The 12,577-nt window shown below is 42.7% G+C and overlaps 1 protein-coding gene across 3 annotated transcripts in view; it reads right to left on the reverse strand.

Moving 5' to 3' along the window:
- Positions 1-303: 303 nt before the first annotated feature.
- LOC129839115 (signal-induced proliferation-associated 1-like protein 2) overlaps positions 304-12,577 on the reverse strand; it is a 99,548-nt gene continuing 87,274 nt past the window's right edge. For 2 of the 3 annotated variants that reach the window (XM_055906391.1, XM_055906385.1), the window contains 5 exons: positions 10,702-10,833; positions 5,386-5,448; positions 3,327-3,447; positions 2,424-2,505; positions 304-1,757 (listed from right to left, as the gene is read on the reverse strand). In XM_055906391.1, coding sequence (XP_055762366.1) covers positions 1,608-1,757; positions 2,424-2,505; positions 3,327-3,447; positions 5,386-5,448; positions 10,702-10,833 — 548 coding nt within the window. In that variant the 3' untranslated portion in view covers positions 304-1,607. The remainder of the gene's footprint in view (positions 1,758-2,423; positions 2,506-3,326; positions 3,448-5,385; positions 5,449-10,701; positions 10,834-12,577) is intronic. The other variant, XM_055906400.1, reaches the window with a different exon arrangement.

The raw sequence follows: 12,577 nt of genomic DNA on the forward strand, positions 1-12,577 counted from the left end.
CTGACCTATAAAAAAAGGCACATCTGCTACTATGCAGATTCCCAATTGTGCCTAATATGTGATCCCTGTACAAGTGTTACCCATAATTCAATAGGACAAATGACTGCACGGCACGAAAAAAACACGGTGGCACTGATTATAGTCGATTTTTGTCAAGAATGTCAACTAACCAGTTCATCAGGGACATACTATAGGCTGTCTCTTTAAAGACATTTTCTGTCCGCAAAACAGCCCCGAACTTTACAAAAAAATACCTTAATACTCACAAACGTTGTCGCTGGAATTAAATGACAGTGGAGTCCATTTTGTTTTTCCAACATCCTACATTTATTAAAAAAGCAAACCTTTTGTCCCATCTTTAACAAAACACCTTACAAAGAAAGAAAGGCATACAAAACAACAGGCTGTATTCTAGAAGCATCCAAACGTTGGACTTCCCAGAAATAACCCTTTATATGTATATAGTATTTATATCTTATCTCTTGCCAACTATACAGATATTGCCAATAAGGAGCCATTAATCTTTTTTTAGTGCAGAAAGGAACAAAATACTCAATATTAAAATAAACAATTTGGAGGGTAAATTTAAATAAGAGTGTTAAATACAAGACACTTTCTCTGAAGTACTGTACAAAGACCATCAAACACATTTTGGCATTGAAAATACATAATTCACACACTTGGCGGTACCTTGTGTACCTGCAAGTGTTCGGGGTCAACTGCATAAGAATACTTATCTCTGTGGCAAAAATAAAAAGGTAATAATATCATGGTAGACATCATTAGTGAGAGTAGTTGACAAGGCGTGGGGTTGGAAAAGGACGAGGGACTACAACAACAGAAAAGACTACAGTATCCATACACCACTAGTTAAAGTCAGGCACATTTTTGTTCCTGCAAAATAAACACTTCCAAGAAATCCAATACAACCGCAATCTCGACAACACCACAATCAGTGCTAACCATTAATAACAGTTTTGTGACTATCACCATATTTATTGCTAGGACAATTTCTATTTTTTTTTGTTCAAAACAGTGGAGTACTTTACAAAACTTACTAAAGATTAGCTTTTTTTATACAAGAACCTTGTAACACCTTAGTTATTTCGGTTGTTTTATAATACATTAAAAGTCAAGGTAAAGTTGAGTCATTTTATTTGGGTGAACTTCTTTTCATTGTTGTTTACTGAGGGAACTGATACGTTTTACATTTGCCTTATTCGGCAAAAGAATATAGATTTCACATAAGTTACATTCATTTGTTTTAAATTCACATGTTCCTTCCTATAAGCAAATAGCCAAAAACATGAGGTCTGCTACATTCTTCCCTTCCTCCCCTTTATCTAAACCTTCTATAAATGTATCCCTTTACCCTCCCCCCGGCCCCTTGGTATATTTACACTAATTCATGTTGTTGTTTTGATTTCAAAACAACGCTACTAGCATTAGCACGCTAACTCGCAACTTCTCGTTCTCATGCGATGGCTATTCACTTTGAATCACTGCAGACATCGTCCCTCTTGACATGCCACTGGCTCAGGTAATGTGGAGTTAACGGCCATGTTGCCGTGTGTGTCAGTGTGTGTGCGCGTCAGTGTTTTTTTCTCTCAGGGCTTCTTGTTGTCGACCGAGTGTAGGAACCACTCGCTGAACCTCCTGAGCTGGGCGGCTGCCGTTTGGCTCTCCTCGTGCAGACGCATGTTGTCCTGACGCAAGTGCTGGACCTGCTCCTGCAACATGGCCTTGTCCTCTTGCTCCTGTGGTGAGGGAACACACGCACACGCACACACACACACACACACACACACACACACACACACACACACACACACACACACACACACACACACACACACACACACACACACACACACACACACAGGTTATTACGCAACCTGGCATGACGGCATTGGCTTTTACATATGATCACCATTTGGCACAGAGGACATGTATCTTCATTATGACATAATTGTCTGGTTGTACACTGGTTTTCTGAATGAGAAGACGTATAAACCAGATCACAACCAACTGGTCTCTGTTACAACCAGGTAAAGATGTATGTTATATGACGACGTCAACACATCACGGGAAAGCAATCATATTCTGGTTGTTTATCTGGTCCGATAAAGAGACATTTTGTGGTTGCTGAAAAGACATACAAAACATCCTTTTACAATCAATATACAACCTGACAATGACAACCGGTTTTGCCTGCTGGGGTTGTATGATTTACAAAATACACCAACAGAGAAGCGTACATTTTAGAACAGATAAATTGTATAGACCATTCTAGTACATCATAGTAGAATACTGATTCATGTGTTAGCTGCACATTACTTTGGATAAAATTAATCTGCTAAAACGACCATATTATTGTTATATATGCTAACTGGACATGATGTGCTTCGGGGAGTTGACTTTACCTTTCTGAGGTCGAACTGAAGCTGTCTGAGGATCTCTTCCAGTTGGAGGACTTTGCCTGTGAGCAGAGCAGGAGAGCCATCCCTATATAGAGATAGACAGGCTTCTTTAAGTTTTGCAAGTCTAAAGAGCAGTCTTATAGAAATTGACCTCTTCATCATGTCTGTCTTCGATGGTATATGCTTATATACATCATCAAAATCAGATCACTCTATGAAGCGAAGCTTAACAACTGACAAACACCGGCGTTGTTTACTTGCAAACTTCAGGTGTGACCAGGTCACGGACTTAAAACCTATTTAAGTGAACAGTGTTGCGGGCCCACAATCAAAATCAGAGTGAAGGTAAGTTATGAAAATTGGTGTAGTTATTAGTTCATCTTAAAAGGTCCAATGAAGCCGTTTTTTATCTCAACATCAAATAATTTCTGGTTAACAAGCAAGCACCTTACTGTGATTGTTTTCAATGAAAGTGGTCAAAAAGAAACAAAAATAGCTTCTTAGCAAAGAGCAATTTTTTAAGCAAAGACTGCTAAGACTGTCTATGAGAGGTCTGAGTGGGCAGAGAGGTTTGGAACCCTTTCTTATTGGTCGTTTAACTAATTTACCAAAACTCCATCCCACCAAAACAGGCTGAAATTTTAGGCAGCCTTTTCAAAAAGCTCTTACACTAGAAGGGCATTATCATAATGTATTACACCAACCTTGGAGTGAACCCCCCCCCCACACACACACACACCTTTAGAGGATGAACAAAGTTTCGGCTTTCATGCTATTGTCAGTGCATTCAGTCAGTAAGTAGTGTTAAACATACGTATATGTAAGACCTTCAATAACTAAATCCCCTTCTCTGCTAAGTCAGGCTCCTTTAACTGCCTGCCCCACCCAAAGGCGCAGTACACCTACCCTGCCTTCAGAGCGGCGGCCTCCGACGCAGCCACCCTCCGACTCAGCTCATGGGAGAGCTCCATGGCTTGCTGGGCCTGCTCCACGTCCAACATGGAGCAGAGTGTATCCTGGTCCGCTGCTAAAGAAACGCACACAAACAATACTATTAAACCTGCAATATGTGACTTTTGGGCGGTAGATCTGTTCTATGTGCTCTATATCTATGCGTCCCATTCTTGAGTTTCGTTTTTGCCACTTTTACTTTGTTTTTGTACACCAGCTTCAGACAGCTTGAAAATACACTGAACAAAAATATAAAACACAACATGCAACAATTTCAAAAGACTTTACTGAGTTACATTTCTCATATAAGGGAATCAATCAATTGAAGAAAAAAAATCATTAGGTCCTAATCTATGGATTTCACATCACTGGGAATACAGATATGTATCTGTTGGTCAGACATCTTAAAAAAAAATAGGCAGGGGCGTGGATCAGAAAACCAGTCAGTGTCTGGTGTGACCACCATTTGCCTCATGCAGTTGACACATTTCCTTCACATAGAGTTGATCAGGCTGTTGATTGTGGCCTGTGGAATGTCGTCCCACTCTTCCTCAATAGCTGTGCAAAATTGCTGGATATTGTCGGGAACTAGAACATGGGTTCGTACACGTCGATCCAGAGCATCCCAAACATGTCTGGTGAGTATGCAGGCCATGAAAGAACTGGGACATTTTCAGCTTCCAGGAATTGTGTACAGATCCTTGCGACATGGGACTGTGCATTATCATGGTGAAACATGAGGTGATGGTGGCGGATGAATGGCATGACAATGTGCCTCAGGATCTTGTCACGGTATCTCTGTGTATTCAAATTGCCATTGATAAAATGCAATTGTGTTCATTGTCCGTAGCTTATGCCTGCCCATACCATAGCCCCACTGCCACCATTGGGCACTCTGTTCACAACGTTGATATCAGTAAACCGCTCGCCCACACGACGCCATACAAATGGTCTGCGGTTGTGAGGCTGGTTGGACGTACTGCCAAATTCTCTAAAACGACATTGGATGCGGCTTATGGTACAGAAATGAACATTCTATTCTCTGGCAACAGCTCTGGTGTACATTCCTGAAGTCCGCATGCCAATTGCATGCTCCCTCAAAACTTGTCATTTTAGAGTGGCATTTTATTGAACCCAGCACAAGGTGCACTTGTGTAATATTCATGCAGTATAACCAGCTTCTTGATATGCCACACCTATCAGGTGGATGGATTATCTTGGCAAAGGAGAAATGCTCACTAACAGGGATGTAAACAAATTTTAGCACAAAATTTGAGAGAAATAAACTTTTGTGCATATGGAACATTTCTGGGATCTTTTATTTCAGTTAATGAAACATGGGACAAACGCTTTACATTTTTGTTCAGTGTACAATATTTTCAGCTATGGAAAATACATTTCACAGCAGTTTAGATGGCACAATGATTCTCTACACTACACTTGTTTGCTTAGTCACTGAAATTAGGCAAACTATTAGAATTTTAGCAACCAGGAAATGGCGGAGCCATTTCTGCATAGTGCATCTTTAAACACCATGACACACATCTCGACTTTAAGAATGTCCATAACTGCATAGAAATATTAGAAGAGGAGAGCAGTTTAGTCAGGCGTTTTAATGCTAAGCTGGAACAAACGTAAGCAGGAGAAAACATCACAATGGAAGAAGTGGTTGAGGTAACACTACGCAAAGGCACTAGGCAGCTAGTAGTAGAAGGTGGTGGTAGAAGTACAATGGTAGTGGTAGTAGTAGCTGCTGTAGTGTGACAGAAGCATTAGCTGTTGTAGTATTAGCTCTGGTAGTATTGACAGAAATGCTAGTAGAAACCCAAATTGGATTTGGTTTCATACTAAATAAAAGTGTAGGAGTTATAGAGGTAATAGCAAAAGCACCAATGGCAGTAAAGGTGAAAGAAGCTCTAAATGGCAGTAACTAACTAGAGTAGTAGTAAAAGTCAAGTAATTCCAGTGAAGAGGAAAACAGTAGAGAGCTGTGTTGAGCAAAATGTCATGTCACCTAGTGAGTCTTTCTGACTGTCTTTATCACACAGACGACTGGCATCCTTGTCGAGCTCCAGACCTGAAAACACGAGAGACGGCACATCCCTCAGATACAGTTGAGCTACCCACACGGTGTTTAGTCCACTTTCAGAGCAAATAAGCTACAGTAGTGCTTGAATGCTCCAAAAGCAATGTTCTAAGGAAAGGCACATTGTGGTGGAGCCCTTTTAAGCAGTCCATTCTTGCAACCATGGAGGTGGAGAGCATGATTAATAGGGAGCGATGTAGAGCAGAATGGATCCTGTTGAGGTGCTATGGTTAGCTCCACCACCCCTAAACCTTTGCCAGGGTCTATTCTAAAAAGCAATAATTATGTAGTGACAATGCTGTGCAAAAGTATTTTCCCCCTTTCTAATTTTCACTACTTTTACATATTTTTTCATACTGAACATTATCAGATCTTCAACAAAACCTAATATTAATATAAAGGTTCAAGATGTGATAACATTCAGTATCAACAATATGCAAAAATAGGGAAATCAGAAAGGGGGCAAATACTTTTTCACGGCACTGTATCTAACAATTGGATCCACTCTCTCGGTGGGTGAAGAGGGTCACACATGCAGGCGGCGGGTTAAATATGAGAGCAAACTGGATTTCACACAGTTAAGGCCCCACTCACAGTATAATATACAGTGCCTTCGGAATGTATTCAGACCCCTTGACTTGTCCCACATTTTGTTACATTACAGCCTTATTCTAAAATGGATGAAAACAATTCCTCAGCAATCTACACACAATAGCCTATAACGACGAAGCGAAAACAGGTTTTGACATTCTTACAAAGGTATAAAAAATTATTTGCATAAGTATTTAGACTCTTTGCTCAACTTCGAGTCTCATAGCTCAGGTGCACCCTGTTTCCATTGATCATCCTTGAGATGTTACTACATCTTGATTGGGAAGGGGGGATACCTGCCTTCAACTGAAGTGTGTCTTCTGCATTTAACACAACCCCACTGAATCAGAGAGGTGCGGGGGGGCTGCCTTAATCGACATCCACGTCTTCGGCGCCCGGGGAACAGTGGTGTAACTGCCTTGCTCAGGGGCAGAACGACAGATTTTTACCTTGTCAGCTCGTGGATTCGATCCTGCAACCTTCCGGTTACTGGCTCAACGCTCTAACCACTAGGCTATATTGGAGTGGTAAATTAAATTAATTGGACATGATTTGGAAAGGCACACACCTTTCTATATAAGGTCCCACAGTTGACAGTGCATGTCAGAGCAAAAACCGAGCCATTAGGTCAAAATAATTGTCCGTAGAGCTCCGAGACAGGATTGTGGCGAGGCACAGATCTGGAGAAATGTACCAAAATATTTCTGCAGCATTGAAGGTCCCCAAGAACATACTGGCCTCCATCATTCTGGAAGAAGTTTGGAACCACCAAGACTATTCCTAGAGCTGGCCACCCGGCCAAACCCGGCAATCGGGGGAGAAGAGCCTGGGTCAGGGATGTGACCAAGAACCCGATGGTCACTCTGACAGAGCTCCAGTGTTCCTTTGTGGAGATGGGAGAACCTTCCAGAAGGACAACCATCTCGGCAGCACTCCACCAACCAGGCCTTCACGGTAGAGTGGCCAGACAGAATCCACTCCTCAGTAAAAGGCACATGACAGCCAGCTTGGAGTTTGCCAAAGGCACCTAAAGGACTCTCAGATTCTCTGGTCTGATGAAACCATTGAACTCTTTGGCCTGAATGCCTAACGTCACATCTGGAGGAAACCTGGCACCATCCCTACTTTAATGCAGCCACCACCATGCTTCATGATGTGGCAATGTTTTTCAGCGTCAGGGCCTGGGAGTTAGTCAGGATCGAGGCAAAGATGAACGGAGCAAAGTACAGAGAGATGCTTTGTGAAAACTTGCTCCAGAGTGCTCAGGACCTTACACTGAGGCAAAGGTTCACCTTCCAACAGGAAAACGACCCTAAGCACACAGCCAAGACAACACAGTAATGGTTTTGGGACAAGTCTCTGCATGTCCTTGAGTGGCCCAGCCAGCGCCCGGACTTGAACCTGCTCGAACATCTCTGGAGAGACCTGAAAATAACTGAGCAGCAATGCTCCCCATCCAACCTGACAGAGCTTGAGAGGATCTGCAGCGAAGAATGGGAGAAACTCCTTAAATACAGGTGTGACAAGCTTGTAGCGCCATACCCAAGGACACTCGATTCTGCAATTGTTGCCAAATGTGCTTCAACAAAGTACTGAGTAAAGGGGACTGAAAAGTTATGTAAATGTATTATTTCAGTTTTATTTATTTTTGTATAAATATGCAAACATTTCTAAAAACCTGTTTTTTCTTTGTCATTATGGGGTATTGTGTGTAGATTGATGAGGGGGAAAAAACGATGTAATCAGTTTTAGAAGAAGGCTGTAACCTAACAAAATGTGGGAAGAGTCAAGGGTTCTGAATACTTTCCGAAGGCACTGTAAGCCAGTGACTCTCAACTCCAGCTGTAAAGACCCACATGACTGCACATTTGTGTTCTAGTGCCACACTAACACAATTGATTCAACTAGTCAACAACTCAAACAGCCCGTGGTTCGTTGACTCAAGTGCGTCAGCACTGGGCTAGAACAAATTGCAGTCCGATGGGTTGCCGAGTTGAGAAGCCAGTACCCTTTCTTAGTAACCGACACGGCACAGCACACTATTGTTACCTTCCAGATAAAGAGCATAGGACAATTCTGGATAAGGAAGAAAACAAGAAAAAACAGACTAAGCTTGTGAGAAGTCAGAATAGCCTAGCAGATGTCCGAGTCGGCATCACATATCAATTTAGAAAGCCAAGGGGTCTTAGTGAGGAAATTGAGGTTAGGTTTCTAGCAAAAGGGCAGCACCAACCATCCCCCACTTGCGTCTGTCTTCTCAATAGTTGGACGGTATTGAGAGGTGACGCGGATGTGGTATTTGAGGACAGAAAGGAGGGAGAAGGGGAAAGGGATGGGAGCTGTTCTCTCTAAGATTGTTCCCGCTAAGGAGTGAGAAGAGGGGAGAGAGAAAAGGGGAAGTGCGAGTGAGAGGTAAGAGCGAGAGAGGGAAGAGAGATGAAAGTGGTTCTCACTAAAGATAAGTGTCTCACTGAAGTTGCTTCCGAGAGACAAGCGAGAGACCGAAGCTGTGAAAATCTCACCCATAATTACACATCCCTCTTTCTCCCTTTTAACAATCACTCTCTGTTTTAATTCAGTCTCAACATTGGCTTAACGCTGATTGAAGTAAATCACAGGTGAAGTGATTACCATAGTGGAAAACAAAGAATACAAAGGAGGGCAAGGGAGAAAGTAAAGAAGAGAGAGATCTATAACAGAGTCAGGTATTCATTTTCCTTCAATAAAAAGACTAGCCTATATTGAGTTGGAAACAAGAAAAACATCCCATGACATTCTTTCTGTAATGTTCAATATGGAAAACAAACAAACGGTCAAAGATAAATCTTGAGGTTAAGTTGTCATCGATAAATATGAATCACAACTGAAGACTGAGACACGTAAGGAGAAAGGAATGTCTATTTCGTGTCTGCTTCGCTGCACTCGTGACTGTCAAAGTGAACCATTTGTCCTGTTCTAGTACGCGTGAGTCTACGGAAACAGAAATAATGCTCGCTAGTTGCTACTAACGCTCACCACGCCCTTTGCCCCCAGCATGCAAATGAGGGCTAGCATGCTAGAGTTTCTGCGTGCTTAGCAACACTTCCTTGAGAACACACAGCGAGCACCACGAAACTAAACAAGCCAACTAAATGACACAACAAGCCCGGGCTAATAATGCCAGGGTCAGCACTCCCACGACTCTCCAAGCAAATTAGTTCCTCCTCTTTTCTCTGTTGTTGACTTCTATGCAAATCGAAGGCTGCTGTGCAGCCTAATGTCAATGGAGTCCCCGGCCCCACCCCTATTTGCTCAGGGTGAAAGAAATGTGGTCACTGGTTCCAACCTATCCAGTCTACAAACATCAGTTGGTCATGAAGGAAGAATTTAAAAAAGAATTATAATAAATAAAAATCGGGAGTACATCACTCTGTAGCGCAGGTAGTCTAGTGGTTGAGCATTGGGCCAGTAACCAAAAGGTTGCTAGCTGATAAGCTACAAATCTGTCGTTCTCCCCCTGAACAAGGCAATTAACCCACTGTTCTTAGGCCGTCATTGTAAATAAGAATTTGTTCTTAACGGACTTGCCTAGTTAAATAAAGGTTACATTATAAAACCAAGTCATTCCAGGTTACCAGAAAAACACTCCCCGGCTTCCCCTGAACACAGTTGACCGAGGTAGCGAAGCTATAATTGCCAGAGAAAGTGTGCAAGAAAGGGCTGCAATTATGGCGCAAAGTGGGTTTGAGTAATTTGGCAAAATGGTTCCTTGCTGTGCGCTCCATTGTGATAATGCTTAGTTTCTCAAGTCCCCAAATACTCTCGCTCTCCTTCCACTTCCTGCTAATTAGCACCTCGCGGTAGACAGACTGAGTTCAAGGCAGACACAGACAATGGGAGAGACTGTAGATTTTGACTGGGTCAAGATGATATTGGGGATCAATTTGAATGAATGTCCAGTCACTTTAATTGGACGACGTACAATGAAATCACATCTGAACATTACGAGAAAATATATATATATTTTTTTATAATGGTCTTTTCACACATTGAATTTCACGCCAAATAAGATACCTAAATTGACCAGAGTGGGAAAAAAACATTGAGTACAATTTAGACACTGAATAAAGGCCAGGAATTGTCCTATTGAGTGAACAAAAGGGTAACAGTTAACGCGCTGAAAGCCTGATGAGAACTGGGGACAAAAGATTTGACAGCACGACACCTTGGTAGCAGCAAATGTTAATCAGGTACCACTTACACCTAGCTAACATTTTTGTGTTCCCAGAGCATTTCTGGTAGGTTAGGGAACAACGTTTCTGGTAGGTATGGAGACAACATCCCCATAGCCTTTGTTGGTCCAGGTTTAACGTGCTTTAAGAAAGTCCGTCCATAGGGATGTTCCTCGAATGTCGAGTTGCAACACAGATAACGTTTTCCTTTCAACATTGTTCAAACGTATCCCGCTTGAATGAAAATGGTCCAACAAATGTGAAGACTCCCCTTCACATCACAACCAAATGGGTACCTGACAAAAACATTCTATACTGTTCTAGGCAATGTTAATTGTTAGCTGGGTAAGCTTTTGGGAGCATCAAAAGGTCAAACAGTGAATAAGTACACAGTTTTGTTTAATGCCATGCGGGAGTATGATGAATCTAGACGTTATATTACCTTCAAAAGCCCTTGCGGCATCAACAAGATGGGACCAGTCCAGGCCAGACACTGCTTCCGGGAGGGGCATCAGACTGCCATCGGCCATTTTGCAACGGTCGGCCAGGGAGCTGTCAGAGAACCACAGCTCATCTGTAGAGATGAGACAATTCGGTTTAGATAAGTGAGCGACAGCCTCAACGATTTGGGTGAAGGGAACAGTTGGTGCTCCCTCCCCCTCTCCTTTCCCCCTCCCTCCCCACTCTCTCCTTTCCCCTTCCCTCCCCCCTCTCTCCTTTCCCCTTCCCTCCCCCCTCTCTCCTTTCCCCTTCCCTCCCCCCTCTCTCCTTTCCCCTTCCCTCCCCCCTCTCTCCTTTCCCCTTCCCTCCCCCCTCTCTCCTTTCCCCTTCCCTCCCCCCTCTCTCCTTTCCCCTTCCCTCCCCCCTCTCCTTTCCCCCTCCCTCCCCCCTCTCCTTTCCCCCTCCCTCCCCCCTCTCCTGTCTACCGATAATGAGACATCAGTGCTCATCCATTCTCCACTTGGAACACCTGCTCCTGCTTGCAGATTAACAAAGTAATTTCGGGGTTTTATTTTTCAAAGTCAGTAAAAACATACATTTCAAATATACAGTTTAAATAAGATGATACTCTAAACGAATGAAAGATGGGCACTTTCCACCAAAGCGTAACACAAACATCTCACACCTGAACATACATTTTTTCAGGCATCTGCAACTCCCCTTAAGCAAATACAATCCACCCTGTTCAATTTGCGAGTCCCCCCCCCCTCCCAAAATGTGAAAAAAATACAAAACAATTGCAATCCTGCTTGGAAAACTGCCAAGAACACGGTTACTTATTTTTTAACCCAATGTCACAGTCTGCTGTTGAAAGCTGATTAGAGGACGGAGACTAAGGGGGAGCTTCCCACCGCCAGACAGACAATTAACCTGCATCCAGGGGACGCCCACAGGGGTCAGCTTTGGTGTACAGATTCACACAAACCTAGGCACACAAATGTGTGCATAAAAACACACATAGGCACACATGGGTAACTTCATCTCGCACACAGCTGGAGATTCATGATCCTTAATTTTGGTTTCTGATCCCCCCCCCCCACAGAGTTAAATAAGACACAGCAACCACATATTCACACACACCTCCACCCTCAAATGTGGGGGAGGGGTATTCCTTTCATAAGGACTGGATTAGCAGACCCTTTTTCTCATTGTGAAATACAACCAGTGGATAGAATGCTTCAACAAAGAACGCAAGGAGGACCGACAGTGAAAGGGTTATTAATATCGTGCCTACTCAATGAGCACACACCGGGATGTTTTTCCCAGTGGAAAATATCCAATATCTAACTGTGTAAAAAAAAAGAAGAAAAGACTAAGCTTTTTAAAATCGGTTTGCATCAATTTAACACCTATGAATTCTCACCTAATACAAGACAGATGGGAAATTGAAAGTGGCATACGCTGTAGCTTTTACGATAGGTCTCGTAAAGTTCAGCTTCAGACTGGCAAGGGCGTTTGCATTTAATTGACCACAATGAGCTCACAGTTAGATATTTTTTATTTCTATAGCCCACTCCTTAATTTGAAAATCAAAATGGCTGCCCCGCCACTTTGTTCACTATAAAGCTGAGGAATGAGGCTGGAGAAATATAAAAGTGGCTGTAAATATCACAGAGTGGGCCTTTAAGTACTTTTCAGGAGTAGGTGAATGCAGCTTTCCACTCAGCACCATTTGCCTTGTTACTACACCTCAGTAGCATTCCATCTTTGGCAGATACATTAATGATTTCGTAACACGCGTTCCATTCCTAATTGAACGTCCGAATCAACGAAATGTACTCCAAGGTTTCACTAATATATAATAAATGTAAAGCAGA

This window comes from Salvelinus fontinalis, chromosome 3 (genome assembly GCF_029448725.1).
Source record: "Salvelinus fontinalis isolate EN_2023a chromosome 3, ASM2944872v1, whole genome shotgun sequence".
Lineage (NCBI taxonomy): Eukaryota > Metazoa > Chordata > Actinopteri > Salmoniformes > Salmonidae > Salvelinus > Salvelinus fontinalis.